This window comes from Phaethon aethereus, assembly GCF_964289735.1.
Source record: "Phaethon aethereus genome assembly, chromosome: 5".
NCBI lineage: Eukaryota > Metazoa > Chordata > Aves > Phaethontiformes > Phaethontidae > Phaethon > Phaethon aethereus.
This window is the reverse complement of record NC_138579.1, coordinates 26847206-26864434: the sequence shown is the minus strand read 5'-3', so window position 1 is coordinate 26864434 and position 17229 is coordinate 26847206. Positions and strand designations below refer to the sequence as shown.

The window sequence follows — 17229 nt, the reverse complement described above, 5'->3', positions numbered from 1 at the left end:
AGCTCCATAATCTTCCCCGGTACAGAGGTCAGGCTGACAGGCCTGTAGTACTCGGGGATCCTCCTTCCAGCCTTTCTTGTAGATGGGTGTCACACTGGCAAGCCTCCAGTCGTCTGGGACCTCCCCTGTTAACCAGGACTGCTGATAAATGATGGAGAGTGGCTTGGCAAGCTCCTCTGCCAGCTCCCTCAGTACTCTCAGGTGGATCCCATCAGGCCCCATAGACTTGTGGCTGTTCAGGTAGCTTAGCAGGTCCTTAACTGTTTCCTGCTGGATTATGAGGAGTTTATTGTGCTCTCCATCCCTGTCTTCCAGCTCAGAGGGCTGAATACCTTGCAGATGATACCTGGTCTGGCTATTAAAAGACTGAGGCAAAAAAGGCATTAAGTACCTCAGCCTTGTCCTCATCCTTGGTGACAATGTTCCCCACTTTATGCAGTAAGGGATGGAGGTTCTCCTCACCTCTCTTTCTGTTGTTAATATATTTGTAAATGCATTTTTTGTTATTCTTTACAACCGTGGCCAGATTGCGTTCTAGCTGGGCTTTTGCCTTCCTAATTTTGTCTCTGCTTGACCTAAGGAGATCCTTGTACTCTTCGTGAGTTGCCTTCCCCATCTTCCAGAGGTGATAAACTCTACTCTTTTTCCTGAGCCCCAGCAAAAGCTCCCTGTTCAGCCAGGCCGGTTGTTTTCCCCGCCAGCTCTTCTTACGGCACATGGGGACAGCCTGCTCCTGCGCCTTTCAGATTTCCTTCTTGAAGCCTGTCCAGCCTTCCTGGACCCTTTTGCCCGTCAGGACAATGGATGATCGTTGTAGGTCTTTTCCAATTTGAACTATTCTATTACATTATATTTAACTTGATGGCATGTCCTTGTCTGGAGGTAAGATTCTGCAAATGTCACCACGGATAGTATTATCCTCTGCTTAATGTTTGATTTTTTTTTTTTTTTTTCATTTGTTTGTTTTTAAGTTGTTTTGTGGCCTGCTCCTGACGTGGAGGCACTGCCCTCTTTCTGGCCTGGCTCTGCATCCTAGCACTCTCCTCTGTTATGCCTGAAAGAGAGCATATCTGCATCTGATTGGAAATTAATTGGTATCTTTCTATATTTGCTCAAGTGGCTGTTTAGTCAGATCTGTGAAGTGATCTGACTTGCCTGTGGCTATGTAATTTGTGGAGCAGATCAAGTAGAGTGGCTGGAGTGTGCAACTGAGCAGGGGATAAGCTTTCAGCTGCAGTGCATCCTTAGATTCACAAAGGCTGATCATGCAACTACGTCTTTATAAAACAACTTCTGCACAAGACGTAATTTAAAACATTTTAAATCGGCATGTCTATCAAGAGAAACAGTCATGCACTCTTCCTGGGTGCTGTTCCCATTCTCATGTTGACCCTTTCCTTTCCTGGCACAGGTATATGATTAGTTCCCCTCTGGCTCCACAGTGCAAACTGCAATGGACGGGTAGCATGGGCAACTACTAGCAGGTGGTTGCAGGAAGCTCCTTCCCTTCTCCTAGAAGCTTGTATTGTTTCAGCATTCATTCAACCTTGTCTTAAAGAGGTGTGCTGTTGATAAGATTACTGATTAAATTGCTTCAGTGCCGTTTTGTGCTGTATTCCTGTGCTCATTCAGGGGCTTGTGGTGTTTATTGTGTCACCACAAGCAGTTCTGTACTCATGCAGTGAACTGATCTGATTTGGCAAAAAAAGGCTCTTTTTAGATGGCTTGCTGTGCAGGACAGACACTCTTTTGCCAGTACTATGCAGGTAAAATAAAGGTGGATAGCTGAAGAAAGAGAGTATAGATAGCTCAAGTTTGTGTGGCTACTAGAGAGGGGGAAAATAAAAAGCTTATCAAGTTATAACTTTGTAGCTGGATCGGGGAGCTGATCTGCCTTGGGTCCTTTCACAGCCTTCTCCCTCTCACATCCTGTTCCCTCTGCCTCCCCCTCAACACAAAACCAAAAAATATAATGTCAAAAAATAATCCCTCAATCACCTTACAAACCAAAATCCTGGGCCATTTTTCAGTTGGATCAAGTCTTTGATTCATTTCAGCACAAATATCTGTAATGGTAGTGTATGGCTAAGGGAGTGGTGATGTAACCAAGTGGTACTTGGTTACAGTACAGGTAATGCCTTTCAGTCGGGAGGTTACCACTGTTTCCATAATAAACAGGCTGATTTTACTGTGGTATTGTTGGCTGTAACAGGGTTCATATGGAGACTAAGTAAGTTTGTAGCAGTGTTTTGCTTCTGACTCCAATCTTCCCTACAGTCCCTTTCCTTGTACACAGTTAGGTGATATCTTTGAGATATGGAAGGGCTGTGTAGTCCTTGAGAATGACAGCATCCTGGAGTGGATGCTGCCTTTTTGGACAAATTGGTCTGCCCTGCAGGTTGTACCTGGTTTCCTGGATGCCTCTTGCGAAGGAGAATTGACAGTTGTAGGCTATGTAGTTGTTGGTGGTAGAAATCTGTTTCCACCCTCAGCCTTTCCTAAGGCATCCTTGGAGTACACAAGAACTGAGCTGTGCTTGTATGAGACTTCAGGAAATATGACTGTAGTATGCATACGTAGTATGATTGCTCTGAATGTGTGCATTTCTCAGGACCAGTGGATCTTAGGTATTCATAGTAGGTCCTGTTGTGAAATTGAAGGGACTGTGACACTGACTGTCTAATGCAAAGTGGCCTGTTTGGCCAAAATGCCTGAGGACCACAAACCTAAGCAGTCAAGGAAAAATGTGCCTTGCATGATGTATACACCGTTAGGCTGTAAAAGCTCCCAGGAGAACTAATGGAGCTCCCTGTTCTAAGACTGAAAAAGAGACTAAATGCACCTGTATGTGGCCCTTGAGAATAACTGGATTTTTTGTGAGGAGAGGTTTAATGAGACTTCATCAAATGCATGCATTCTCTCCCTAGCTGTTGTTGAATGGTCTGCATAGTCATATTTAGCAAGCATGTAACTTGTTTGAGAAATACTGTGAATCTTTCTCTCTCTTTACAGGTTTGCAACAGTGAGGTATGACCAGGCATCCAAGAACATTAAAAACCAGTTCATGCATCTGACCAACTACAGTGTCAACAAGAAGAGTGGAGACTATGTCAGGTACTTGGCTGGAAAAAGGAACTTGATCTCTAGAGGATGGGTCAATTTACAGCAGTTGGTCTGAGGCTGGTGCAAGTCCTTAGAGGTAGGCCAGTGGTGTCAACTTGCTTCTTTCATTTATTTTCAGCTGTGATGATCCTGAAGTAGAGGATTATGGAAACAAGTGGAGCATGAGTGCAATGTTGAGGTACTTAAAACAAGAGGGGAGAGACACCGCAGGTCAGTATAGATCATGTTCTTTTATTGCTTTGTCAGATCTTCATGTCAGTGTGAATCCTAAGAAGTCAGGGAAGAGCCCCAGTGACTTACATTTAGCACCAGAGCAGGGTGGAGGGAAACATTGTTCCTTACAGCTTACTCACTAGAGCTGTGCATTTACTCTCTATCCCCAGATATGAGTCCTGTCCCCAGAAGTGAGGCCTACCCCTTCTCTTTTGCAAATAATATTCTGAGACTTTCTCAGGGTGTGTTTCTTAATACTTTTACCTACATTTCCCGTTTCTTAAGGTCATTCCATTACTTCTAAAAGCTTCCCTCCCTCTACTGCTCCCATGACCTGTTCAGTCTGATGAGTGACCAACCTCTGGAGAACTGTGCCAGTTTGAATGACTCTTGGATGTGGTGTCATCTTTCCATGGCTCAGGTTTTTGCTGGGTGTTTTCATTTCAATCTGTGTTTCATATAAAATAGCTCCCTCTTTCACACCTTTGCCAGGTCTGCTGGGAGTAAATGCATCTGCAGAGCAGAAGCCAGGTATATCCTTTAAGGGATGAATTACCTGGAATACTGAGGCATCAGTAACACTACTGATAGCGGCTATGCCCGTATTTCAAGTATTGCCAGGGAATGCCTAGATGCTGGAGGAAGGGGTTTGAATCTGGCTTTCAGGTGGAAGTAGACTTTTTCCCCATCATATGTGTGCATGGCTGTCTGATCACTTGCACCGTATGTTTTCAGTAAACTGTGTACACGTAGTTATTTGTATTGACATATTTCCACACTCCACCCCAACCTAAAGTATAAAACATGCACTCTTTATTATTAAGTAAACTGCTGAGCAATGCGAGCAGGTTTCTCTTAACTATCCATTACAAGGCTTCTTGCACCTTTCTCTGATGCATCTGGTTCTGATCATAGGGAGGCAACATGCTGGCTGGAAAGTGCTGGCCTTGTCTGGGCTGGCAAGATTTTTGTGTTCTGGGATGTTTATGTGCACTTAGACAGTCCTATGCTGTGTTGCGTCCACTTAGTCGTCTTCTGGCAGAGAAGTTCACATCTAAATTTGCTTGCATGCCCTTCTGTAGTTATGCAGGTCCCTGCACGTCGTCATCTGAACATGAGAAATAGTAATTGTAGGCCTAAATCGAACACTTTAGTCAAGTGGTTTGTACTAGACATTCTTCGGGACCAAATGTCTGTGTGGGTTTGCTGGAGGTCTTGTGTGTTTGCTTGTGTTCCCTTTGAGGGGTGGGGAAGGTTGTCTTATCATCCCTACTAACTTTTCAGACTAAGACTCCAGTGTTTGTTCATTCCCTCCTCCTCTCACTTCTCTATTGCTTGTCCTTGAAAACAGAAACCAAGTGTGGTGTTCTTTCTGTTGCATGACTTGTCCTAAGCCCAGTGTAGAAACCAGGTCTACATCTAATGTGCATCTTTCCTTGCTTTTTGCTCCTCTGTCAGCTCAGAGTCCTATTCCTGAGCCCTGTTTACAGGCTCATACAGGAGCTGTAGAGAGCTTCCTTACTGAAACTGCAGATTATCTATATGTATCTATAGGCCAGAAGGACTGGGAGCTGTCACCAGTCCTATAATTTTGAAATGATTTGTGAATCATGGTATGGGAACAGCTGCTTTAGAGGAAGGTGCAACATCACAGAACAGTTATCTCACAAAAGTCCACAAGAAAAGTTTTTGTGTCTCAGTGGCCATGGTTTATTCTCTGTAGTTTAAGGGTTTATCTCACTAACCCACTCTTCTTTAATCCTTCCTAATACTCTGAGTGGGTGGTGATCAGACTCCAGCTGACTTGTGCTGATGTGCTTGCCACATGTTTCTGCTTACTTGCACTGCACACATACTCACTTTCATCATTCTCATTTGTGAGTATTTTTGCACTAGGATACTTATGCATGCATCTATACACTTATGCTTGCATGGATTTCCAAACATCATTGTCATCCATAGCTCTTACATGCTTTGGTTCACAAAGGTATCTGTTCATATGCATAATCTCATGCTTTTCTACATAATGTGTGCTACTTCACAATCTACTTTTTTTTTTCCCCCCACCCCCCACCCCTTCCTCCCTTCCTTGCAGCACTGATGGCCAACGTGGAAGACCTGATTATCAAGACTGTAGTTTCTGCTGAGCTGGCCATTGCCACAGCTTGTAAAACTTTTCTTTCACATCGTGGCAGCTGCTTTGGTAAGGCACTGGGGGCATCTTTATTGATTGGCTTTTGAGTATTGTTTGAAACTTCCAGCTTTCTGATGCTTCAGGAAAATGTGCTTTTCCTATTGCAAGGAAGCTGGATACTGTTTTTTTTTCCCTCAGTATAGGCCTCTGTGAGGGCAGGGGACATTGAATTACAGTTGCCTCTGTGCCAGTGTTGTTCATCAGAATATCATGCTAGAAAATGGGATGATGAAAAGGGACTTGAAAGGGAACTGGGGAAGTCTTGGAAAGTTGAAGTTACTGACGCACTAGTGCCCCTGCAAAGGATGGCTGTGGATGATTAAACATTCCCTTTAGAGCATTTAATATTTTCTGTTGAGCCATCTAGCCCAATGTAGTTCTGAATTATTGTCCTACATGCATCTGAGGACTAGGGATGAATGTGAAATGCAGTGTCTGGAATGACGGTAGTGGTAATGCTTCTGGGCTTGTGCGTGTGTGAGAGCACCGCATGGTGGCGTCAAAGCCTATTTCTGGTAGAAGTTAGATGCAGAGCTATGTGCTGGCAAAGGGATTTGAGAACTTGCTGGCAGCAGATGCTGGGATGAGGTCCAGAAAACAGCGGCTGGTACCACAGTGTGCCTTCTCCTGCTTTCCAGTGGCTGCTTCCCAACCTTCCCGAAAGAGGCCTCCTCCTGCTCTTAGCTGCCTTTGCTCATGTGAATACATGCACGAAGATGGAGCCTCAGGGCAGAGGAAATGAGTCTAGAATTAGTCTCAGTCAGTGCTTAAACCAAGGACCAAGCTTGGCTTAAGCTGTCCTGTGTTTAGGTTTTGGGACTTACATTTTAACTAGCTGTGACAGGTAAACCCATTTGTGTGGTCCTTGCATTGCATTTGGGTATTGACAATTCTGCAGCTTTTGACACTCTAACATAAATGCTGTCATCTTTGAATATTCAAGGATGATGAGACAGTCAAGAATCAAGAAGGAGCCATGGCTGGTATCTTGTTTAGTTACCTAACAAACTAGCTACCTCTCTGTCCTTAGCTTCTCCTGACTAACTCTGATGCCTTTGAACAGAGTTGGAGAACCTTGGCATACATGGAGATTTGTAAGTTAGATAATAGTTTTAGTGAAGTAGCAGTTTATCAGCTACTCCAGAAATATCAACAACTGGATTAAAAAAAAGCAAGCACTTTTAAGTGCTGCTTTTTTTTTGCTTCTCCCTTTTCCTGCCTCAGTTGTGTCTCTAGATTCCTCTGAGCTGCGTGTGCGGAAACTAATGTTCCTCATGTACTTTCTGCTGGGCCTGGCTCTGAGGTTATCCCACTTCCTGCTGCCTCCCCAGGGCTGCACTAACCACCCTCTCAAATGCTCCCCCACAAATAAACTGTTTTGTTCCATTTATTTCAGTGTAAACATAAATTAAGAGCTTCCCAGGAAAGAGAGCTTAAGTAGGAGCCATACTGCTTCCCTAGGGAGCCTAAGGCATTTCCAGAGCTCAGTACTTTCTGCCACCTTCCCCCACAATTAAATGGTGGTCCTTGTCCCAAGGATTTGAAACTGCCCTTGTCATGCTGTACGGCTAATTCTTCATCTGTGTGTCTTGTTGCTGACACTTTTTGGTTGTGCCACTTTTAACCCGGTTGTAAAAAGGGCAGTTTTTCTATCTGGAAATGTTCAGAATGGTTCATAGCTGTTCACATGAGGGAGAAAACTGGGAATGAAGATTTCAAGGCAGCATGCAGAGGCTCCCAAGAGCCTTTTAAAATTTTTTTTATTTTTATTCAGGGCTGTGAACAATAAAACTGCATGTGTGTCCTGAGAGACTGATCATTTGAAAAGTATCTCAGACTTCAGAAACCTGTATCTGAGATTTACAAACAAGGCCTACCTCTGTATTTTAAGCTTCTAGAAAAATATGACTAACTTGATGTGTATTCTACTTTAGTCTTTGTGATGCTGTTCTAGGGAATAGGACTCCAGCACAATTGCCACCTTCTTTCTAAAAATTAAATCACAAGTACTTATTTGTCTAGATTGGATCGCCCACTTTATTTCTCTAACAGTTGAGCACTGCTGTGGTCCTTTATGGCTTTCCCAAGTAAGTGGTTTTTTTTAATGTAATATACTTGCTTTCTAGATTTAAGGGAAGAGACTCCATTCATGGCTTCTTCATGTCTAAAATAAGACTGTTGAGACAGTCTGTGTGGTTCCAGCTACCCATGCTTGCCTAGAAAGTGAGTAGTAGGTCACGATGATTCTTTTTCTAATGTCAAAGTGGAGTGCTGCTGACAATTTGTGGAAAGATTGTAGTGAGTGCCCTTTTGGCCCTGTCACGTGAGCTGTTTACTGCATTCTAGTAATAATCGGTTCTCAGAGAACTTGGGATGCTCAGTACTTTTGTTCCTCTGAAGCACATAACAGAAAGTAGTGTAAGTACTACATGATTTTGTTGCAGCCTTGTTCATGCTTTGTTATTAACAATGTGATCTCAAGCTTCTATTCTGTTCTTTATGATTAGCTAATAATTCCTCATGTAAAATTAAGCTGCAAGTAAAAATTGTCTTAACCAGTAGCTCCAGAGGAGGGCATGCTGCAGGATTGTGAACCACTGCATTGTCCTGAAGCTGGTCACCAGTTGAGTTGTTGGTTGTCTCTGGAGCCTTCTTTAAGAGAAACTGGATTTTGCACTGACTTTGAGGGACATGACATTTCAGTGTGGGAGCAGGCAGTATGATAGGGATACATATGCCCAAGCAGATTAAAGACTTCATTGTTCTCCCTCCTGGAGTAAGCACTTCTGGGTAGGTTAGGAAAGGCAGTGAGGCCTCTTTTTAGAGAGTCTGAAAAATCTCTCTGTAGGATGGTTTAGTAGAGGATGAAATGAAGGGAGCTGTGTGTAGCACGTGTTTTTTGCCAGTATCCAGTGTAGCACCGTTTCCTGGACTCACTGAAACATGAGCCTGAAGAAGCAATAGATTTAAGTCCCCTGTTTCAGTCCCAGGTCTAGTCAACCCAGCAGTGACACTGTTGAGCTCTTCTGCAATCAGGGAGACTTAAAAAAGTCTTCATTTTATCTAATCATCAGTTTTCAACCATCTATGTTGCTGTTCTTCTTGAGCATTTAATTTTCATAGTAGAAGTGGTTGACCTGTTTGGGGGAATGGTAGCCTTTCATAGTGCTGGCCTGCTCCATAATGAATTTTGCAGGACACTAAAAAATTTGAGATTCTTAAGGATTTTCTGTGCAGACTTGCTTGACATCAGTATAGGTGAGTCCCTGCTTAGAGGCTTAGGTCAGCCATACATATATCATACACATATATTGTATCTTTTCCTGGTTTCATAGATATATCAAGGAAAAGAAGAACAGGTATTCCCTACGCTTATCTTTTTTTGCAAAGCTTAATCCATTCTATTTTTATAGCCTTACTGTCAGTCTTTGCTTTAAAGTCAGTATGTAAAGATGCCATTTTGAATGTGAAAAAGGTTGTCCTTGGAGACCTCTGGCTACCATCAGATTCAGGAGCTCTGTACTTTTCAGTACAAGTCTTTTGGTGATCCAAAGTGCCAAGGCAGGTTTTGTAATACAATTGTATCTTCAGAATTTAACAAAACTGTCAGCTGAGCCTGAAGGGTAAAAAAATGAGTTCAAGGGATAAGTCTTCTAGTGATAGCTCCTGTAGAAGTAGGAGTCTATCCCTGTGCTGTTTTCCTTGTCACTTCATAGCTCTAAATGGTACCTAACTGTTTGTTGATGATTTAGCACCCAGAGCTCAGCTGAAGGAGTCAGGATCCCTGTTGCTGGTTTCTTTAGGAAGCTGTTCTCAGCTTGGTAGCACCAGTTTTCTTTCTCGGGTGATGGGGCAGACCTAGGAAGAATTAACTCTTCCAAAAAGCAGCCATAAAAAAATGACCAGCATTGTCAATATATCATCAGTGGACTTGTGTTACCAAAGTCTGAATCAACGTGGCTTCTCATTCCATCTTCTACTGCCATTGGTTCTTGTAGTGATGTTAAGGTCTTTAACAGATAGATGAGAACCTGGAAGTGAGGAACACCAGGTTATTCTTGTCTCCTAGTTTGCTTGGGGCTAGGGTTGTTGGAGTTTAGGAGCTTGTAATCAGAAGAACTCGGGCTAATGAAGTCAGGAAACATGCTCTCTTTCTCCTTCACCTCATGTACCCAGGTATCTATGGAGTCAGCTGGCTTTTATTTTGATGTACCTGTTACTACATATTCTTAATTTGGCCACCTAAGTTTGTTGAAGAACAAGTAGCAGCATATATACTCTTCCGTTCCTTAGTGATGTAAGGGAAGTTAGGTGATGTCCAAAGGTGGTTATTGGGATGTTAACCTCTTCACTCATTATGATCTTACATTCTGAGTTGAAGAACTTTCTCCTTCATGGGTGATAATTTATTTACCCTGTAAGATTAGGATCATAAAGGCAGCCCAATTTGCAGCAAGACTCCTGTTCTTTGATGTTAGCCTTGAAGATAGCCGTATTAACTTTTCTGACTTCAGAGTAGAAGGATGATTCTGAGTCTGATTTTGGTATGGGCAATGAGTTCAACTTGTAATTTCTTCACCAAAGTAGTGGTTTATGTAGAAGGAGGGTAGTCAAGATGGTGAAAGGTCTTGAGGGCAAGATTTAGGAGGAGCAGCTGAGATCACTTGGCTTGTTCAGCTTGGAGAAGAGAAGGCTGAGGGGTGACCTCATCACAGTCTACAACTTCCTCAAGAGGGGCAGTGGAGGGGAAGGTTCTGATCTCCTCTCTGGTGACCAGTGGTAGGACATGAGGAAATGGAATAAAGCTGTGTCAGGGGAAGTTCAGATTGGACATTAGGAAAACGTTCTTCACTGAGAGGGTGGTTGGTCACTGGAACAGGGTCTTCAAGGAAGTGGTCACAGCACCAATCCTGTCAAGAGTTTGAGGCATCTGGATGATGCTCATAATCCTGTGATTTAGTTTTAGGTAGTCCTGCAAGGAGCAGGGAGTTGAACAACGTGAGTTGATCTTTATGGGTCCCTTCCAACTCAAGATATTCTGTGATTCTATGTAGGCACCCTGAAATTAATCTGCTTCTGAAGAACTTTTATTGGGAATGTGACTAAGTGTTCCTCAGGCTTCAGTAGAAGGAAAAAAGGTTGAGGAATCATATTATAAGTGATGGAATTTCTTCGGTTACCTATTGTGGAGAAAGTGCCTCTAAATGAGGTAATTACACATTTGGCCAAACTAGTATGACAAACTCTGGCAGGTGCAGGCTGCATCTCATGAAGTAGGCAACAACATCAACATGTGGAATAATTCTGTCCCCTCTTGTTGGATCCTTTCCTCTAATAACACTGAGAGATAAAGCCTTTATCTGTTAAAGTAAAGTTATTTAAGAAAGGGAGTTAAGCTGTATTATTTGGAGTGCAAGGCAAATTCTGGCACAAGACTACAGCACCAGTACTTTCCCCAAAGCCTTTGGTGTCCAAAGTAGAGACTTCTGTTCTGTTACTTGATATGACACAGTTTGGCCTTTTGCTTATCAAAGCCTAAACTGTTACGCTGGCCTTTTGTAGGGTAACAGGAATGATTTGGTACCTGACTGTGATAGCCTCTAAGGTGTAAATTTTTTTATGTCCCCATAGCTGTTAAGAAGTGCTCTACCGGAGCTGAAGCAGGTACTGTATTATCACTAGATAAAGTGGAGTTCATTGGTGGATAAGTGATGTAGTTTATTTACAAAATACTATGTAGTCTCTGAAGCATCAAGTTTGGCATTATGTTCAAGAAAGTGGTGTGTCATCACTATATTCTTAGAAGTTTTTCTCCCTTGCCCTGACTAGTTGCTGCTTTGGTTGAAGTTGTAGCACTGTTAACTTTTCTAACTGAAGCCCCTTGATACATGTTCTCTATAAGCATAGTCTACAGGATACTTTTATATGAAGCACAGAAAAAGTAGGAAGGAAAAAGGGAAGACTTGAATTTTAGTGGCACAGATGTAGTTCCTTGTATTAGGAATGTCTGTAAGTATGCTCCTACTTAAAATGAGATGATCAGTTTTTATTGCAGAAGCAGTAGAGTTACATATTATGCAGCCTTTTTCAATGTATACATATCCCTTCATAACCTCAAGCTGCCTCCATTCAGTTGCAGGATATGTACTTTGCAGTAAAGCTTCTTTTTCCTCAGTGAACAAGCTGAAAACAAAGACCAGAATTGCAGTGACCCTTTAGGAATTGAGCTTATTCATTCCATGCAAAAATCATGAAAACACTGTTTGCGCTACCAGGCTATCACTTGCAACTTAGTTTCTAGACTTACAGAGAATAGCACATTCTTTGGGGATGTTTTCTAAAAGGGAGTGCCAGTGCAGTCTTTAACAGGATTATAAACCACACTTGGAATACATGGTAGTTTACCAGAACCAAAAAGCTTGAAACCATGTCTCTAGCCTTCCTCTTAGTCTTCAGTAATGACATTGGAAAAAAATCTCTGGCTGAACTGTTGCTGTTAGACTTTAGTCTGAAGCTAGCCCTCCTCTTGGGAGGATTGGGAAGCTCGGTCAGCAATGACTTCTCTATGGGGGTTGGAGGGGAGAGGCAGGCTGTTCCTGCTGGGTCTTGGCAACTGATGGTACCTCCTGATATAATTCCAGTCTCTTTAGCAAACTGCAAGAGTGAAACATGTTTTTGTGGATTGGGGTAGCAAGAGGAGGGGTGCAAGGGAAGGCACAGTGAAAACTTGGTATCTTAGTTTCTTCTATTCTTCCCTTAATAACAATAGTGGTGAAGGTGGGTTGTCATAAACCTACTGTTGCCACAGCCTGAGGTATATGTTTCTCTTTCAGTCATTCTGCTTTTTTGACTCTCTCTACAGAGGGAAATGGCAGTCTTGCTGAAGTTGGTCATTGCAGAGGATATACTTCTGATCTTGCTATGTTCATGTGACTCTACATCTTTGTGCTGCCTATGCATTTATTTTTATAAATGATGGTGGAGTTTCACAGTAGCAAGGATACTTCTGTGTTTAATCTAGATAGTGCATTTTCCAGATGTGGAAGAGGGCCAAGGAGTTATTTCTAGGACAGTTGAAACCACAGGTAATTTATTTTATGTTTGTGCCTTGGTATCCCAGGCAGACTTGAGAACCCCTGTGTGCTAAGTCCTATGTGAGAACCTGTGAGGCTTGATTCTGTTGCCAGAACGTGGATTTTGCATAACTCCTGAAGCCTTGAGGTAGCAGAGACATCTGTCTAGGGGTTGTAGGTGTGACCTAGAATACGTGAGACTTGGGGCCTTATGTAGCAGCAGTGGAGCCTTCCTAGGAGACCCTAAGGCATTGCAGATGGCATTAGATGTCTGTGGTTAACAATGGAATAGAGTCAACAGGGATACCCCGAAGAGCTTACTGTCCTAATAAACAAGGCAGACACAAGGGAAAGGAGTGTAAAGCACCAGCAGTATGGTCAGGGCTAGCTAAGGTCAAGAGGTTTCCCATATGTGTTTGTAAAAGTGGACAGAGTGAGTGAGTAACTGGGTGGGAGAGAGGGAGATTTAAAGAGCAAGTGGTTTGGAAGGGAGAAAAGTGTGGGAGAGGAGGACAAAGTCAGAGGAGCCAAAATACCAGCAAAAGTCCTTTGAGGGGCAGAGGGAGGGAATGGCCAGCAGCAAAAGAAGCAGCAGCTAGTCAAAACAAATTGCTCTGCTTCCTGACTGGGGTTGGGAGGTCGCAGACCAGCAGCTGCCACAGGCCCACTCATTGCTTCTCTGCCTCGGGCACGAGCTGCCTGTGCAGTGGAGTTTGCTATGCCATTAAGAGTTACAGTCTTCACCAAACCTGAGGCTGTATTTTGAAATAATGTATTAAAATCATCAGAAGCTTCTCCTGATCAAAATGCTTTGCTAATGTTTACACTTATAATCCCCACCTCCTCCTTTTCCCCCTAGTGCAGCCTTTCCCGTCTGGGGAGCAAGAGAGCCAAATGTAGATTCAACCTCATTTCTTTGGAGTGAACCAACTCCTTAACTCTCTGCTGTTTTGCTTCCTACTCACTGCCTGGCTACACAATCTAGAAAAGTGAGCAAGCAATACTCACTTTGCTGCCATTTCCTCCCATTCCAAGTCTCCCCCCCTGCCCTCCCAACTCATTAACTTCCCATCCTAAGCTACACGAGCTCTCGCACAGCTGTCTGCATAGGAAGATCTTGTCAAGCAGTCCAGCCCCCCGGAGCCAGCATCAGGGAGGCGACAGAGGCTAGGGCCAGGATTCAAGGAAAGCAGCATGGCAAAGAAATTCTTCTGCTTTCACTCCAGGCACTAGGGAACTGGTTAATTCCATGGAAAACCTTCTTCTCTGCCAATACCCTGTTCTGCAGTGTTTTGAAAAAATGTGCATAAGTTGCCCTGATGATCATTAACTGTATTTCTTAATGCTGGAAGAGGGAATTGCATTAACACTAAGTTCTGATTTACGGTCATCTTCGTGTAGCATCCTTCTTGCAACTCTTTCCAAACTAGAGAGAACATGTGTATAGAGTGAAATAGTAAAATCGGTCTTGGAATGGCAAGCTGGCTTCAATCTGACCTGTGTAGAGCAGAACACATCTAGCAGATGTACTATCTTATTAATGTTTTAGAAACCAAGGAAAAAATATTTCTATAGTGGTTTGCTGCAAAGTGGCAAGCTGTCAATAAGATAAAGAGTTATGGGAGCTTGTCCATATAGATGGAGCTGCTGAGGAGAAGACTCTTGTACTCCCATGGGGATGTTGCAGAAAAACATACAGGAATAATTGAAAAGAAGTTGATGCTTGAAAGAAGCAAGATTTGCTATGGCTGACTGGAAGAATGAATACGAAGATAAAGTGAAAAGGAGAGTGAAGTTCTGTTGTTTCCAGGATCCAATGGAAGAAGTAGATTTGACCTGCTGTGCTAGTGACAATTCTATGTGAAAACGAGTAGTGAACTTCTGTATGAACTGCAGCTTGTGGACAGCAAAGAGTTTATTTTTCTATATAACACTTTCCTAAGAGTCATATTCTGCTTCCCTCTTTGCCCCACAAACAGAATATGTTTAATCTTTATTCTGAGGAAGGAAATTTTCCACTTGTGGAATGTTGTTGTTATTTGTTCATCCCTACAGAGTTCACTGGATTTAACATAAATGATATAGATAGAAATGACCTGATAGAGACTAATGCTGGACCTTACCTGAATGTTTAAAGGTACAGTAAGGTAAACTTATAGTGTCCACTCTGTTTTCAGAGCTGTACGGTTTTGATGTCCTTATTGATGACACTCTCAAACCGTGGCTGTTGGAAGTGAACCTGTCCCCATCATTGGCCTGGTAAGTGACTCAGAGTTTAATATGAGGCTGGGACTGTTGCTAGAGGTCGTTGTCCTTGAAACTTGTGGTCCTAGGAGGGCATGATTTCATGATGCCTGCAGTGTATTTGTTCCGCTGTTAAGAGTTGACAAAGAGAATAGTCCTTTGCTTTTCCATTTGCATAAACAAACTTATTGCAGCAATAGGTTTTGAAAGAACCCGGTTGGGATTCCATTTTCTTTTTAATTATTTCTCCTCCACAGTCCATCATCATTGTTAACACTTCATAATCTCCCATCATAGATGAATTTTGAAACTCTCCAGACTATTGTGTGGGATTTCGATCTGCTTGGCTGAGTAGAAGCTTTAAGATTTTGGAGTCCAAGCAGAGTTCAGTCCATTATGCTTGACTTGAGTACGTAGATGTACGTTTGGGCTCAAATTTTTGGTCTAGTACTCTCTTTAGCTAAAAGCTAAAGCGTGAATGTTGTCTTGGCCCTTATGCTGACCCTCATACTCTAATGAAACTTGAGGATTAATTTTTGTAGATCTCCAACTATGTGTGTTTTCTGGACTACTGTTTAACTTTACAGGAACACAGATGCACAAAACACTTTTGCAGTACCGTGAGTTATATTTCGGTTATGACAGTATAAATAAGCTTCAAGCTATATGTTCCTGGAATAGCCATATCTGACCTTCTGCTTAATTTCCACCCTCACTTCTTTATCCTGCATAGAAGTTTTTTCACACGCTGTTCATAACCCTAGGTTCCACAAATACCCATTTTGTTTTCAGGTGCAACTAGAATATTTCCACAACATTTAACTTCCCAGTTTAGTGATTTGTGCTCATATACATACACAGTGAATTATTTGCATCTGTTACTACTTAAAACTCTACTACTTACATCTGCATCGTTTGCTCTGCTTAGTCATGATTGCCATTTTCTTTGTCCAAACTGTTGGCCTCTATCATTGTGCTGTAGAACATGGCTGATTTCTCTGCTGCCAAGGAATCAAACTTTGCCTGTTTGATCTGAACTGTATTAATTGATTTTTTTTTCTTTTTTTTTTCTTCCACTGGATAATATGATGGATGCTTCCCATCTGTCCCCATTGTCTGATATCTTCATATCTATCACCTTCCCTAATAATTTGTTCCCATCTGTTTAGAACTAACCCATCTGATTTTATGATTTTATATGGAAGAGGCATAGGTAATTGTGGCTTTTAAGAATTCTACGACAGCAGACTTTCTACTCCATGAAATGTGGCATAGACACATTCAAAGAAAATGTTTCTAGCCAACCAGAGCTAAAACAAGGCTGTACGTTGCTGTATTAGAAGACTAGAGCTCTGAAAAACAATAAGCAGAAACAGATTAATCTGCTGTTTTGTGTTTACCTGCGTGTGTGAAAATCACCTAGGTTTCCTTCCATGTTGGTTATGTCTGTGTTAAGGACAAATGTAAATAACCTGTATTGGAAGATATTTTGGATATTGATGCATTCCTTTCATTTAATGCCAGACAAATAATTCCTCTTGTCCTCTGTTGCATGTGGGATAGTGATGCTCCTTTGGACCTGAAGATCAAAGCTAGCATGCTCTCAGATATGTTTACTCTTGTAGGTGAGTGTAACAAAAAGCTCCTTCAATCTTTCCCTCTTTTAAAACCAATAAAAAGTAGGTTTATAAGCTGGATGTTATTAGATAAGTATAATAGAGGAGAACTTTACTTAAGGAGAGCAACTGTATTTAGCACTGGGAAGCTATATGTGGACTTTTCAGCTTCAGAATAATCTGAGTGTTTGTGACACTTAGGTCATATTGGGTCCCTAGTTTGGTATTTGAAGACACTGCTCTTTAGCAGGTGACTTCTGTTTAGCCCTTAGAATCAGTATTTGTGCTTTTTTTTTTTTTTTTTTTTTTTTAGGTTGAATGTCCAGGTTCTCGTTAGGCTATGTTAGAAGTGAAGTCATGATTCATAGTCCTGAGGGCTATGGGTCAAGGAAAGAGTCAAGTCAGGACCCTGAATTTTAAGAAAGCAAAATTACAGCTGTTCAAGGAATTGGTCAATAGGCCCTGCTGGGAAACTGCCGTCAGGCACAAGGGAGCAGAACAGAGCTGTCAGATCTTTAAGGATGCTTTCCATAGAGCACAATAGTTCTCAATCCCCAGGTGTAAGAAGTCAAGCAAAGAAGGCAAGAGACCAGCATGGATGAGTTGAGACCTGCGGGTCAAACTAAAGGGTAAGAAGGAAATGCACAGGCAGTGGAAGCAGGGACAGGTGTCCTGGGAAGAGTACAGGGATGCTGCCCAGTTGTGTAGGGATGAGGTCAGGAAGTCCAAGGTGTGTCTGGAGCTGAACGTGGCAGGGGATGCAAAG

The 17229-nt window shown here is 42.4% G+C and overlaps 1 protein-coding gene across 1 annotated transcript in view; it reads left to right on the top strand.

The window, feature by feature from the left end:
* TTLL5 (tubulin tyrosine ligase like 5) overlaps positions 1-17229 on the top strand; it is a gene marked incomplete at its 3' end in the record, with an annotated part of 139011 nt that overhangs the window by 22361 nt on the left and 99421 nt on the right. Inside the window, exons 9-13 of the mRNA XM_081999989.1 lie at positions 3013-3114; positions 3242-3333; positions 5432-5539; positions 14781-14862; positions 16411-16472. Of these exons, the coding sequence (XP_081856115.1) occupies positions 3013-3114; positions 3242-3333; positions 5432-5539; positions 14781-14862; positions 16411-16472 (446 nt within the window). The remainder of the gene's footprint in view (positions 1-3012; positions 3115-3241; positions 3334-5431; positions 5540-14780; positions 14863-16410; positions 16473-17229) is intronic.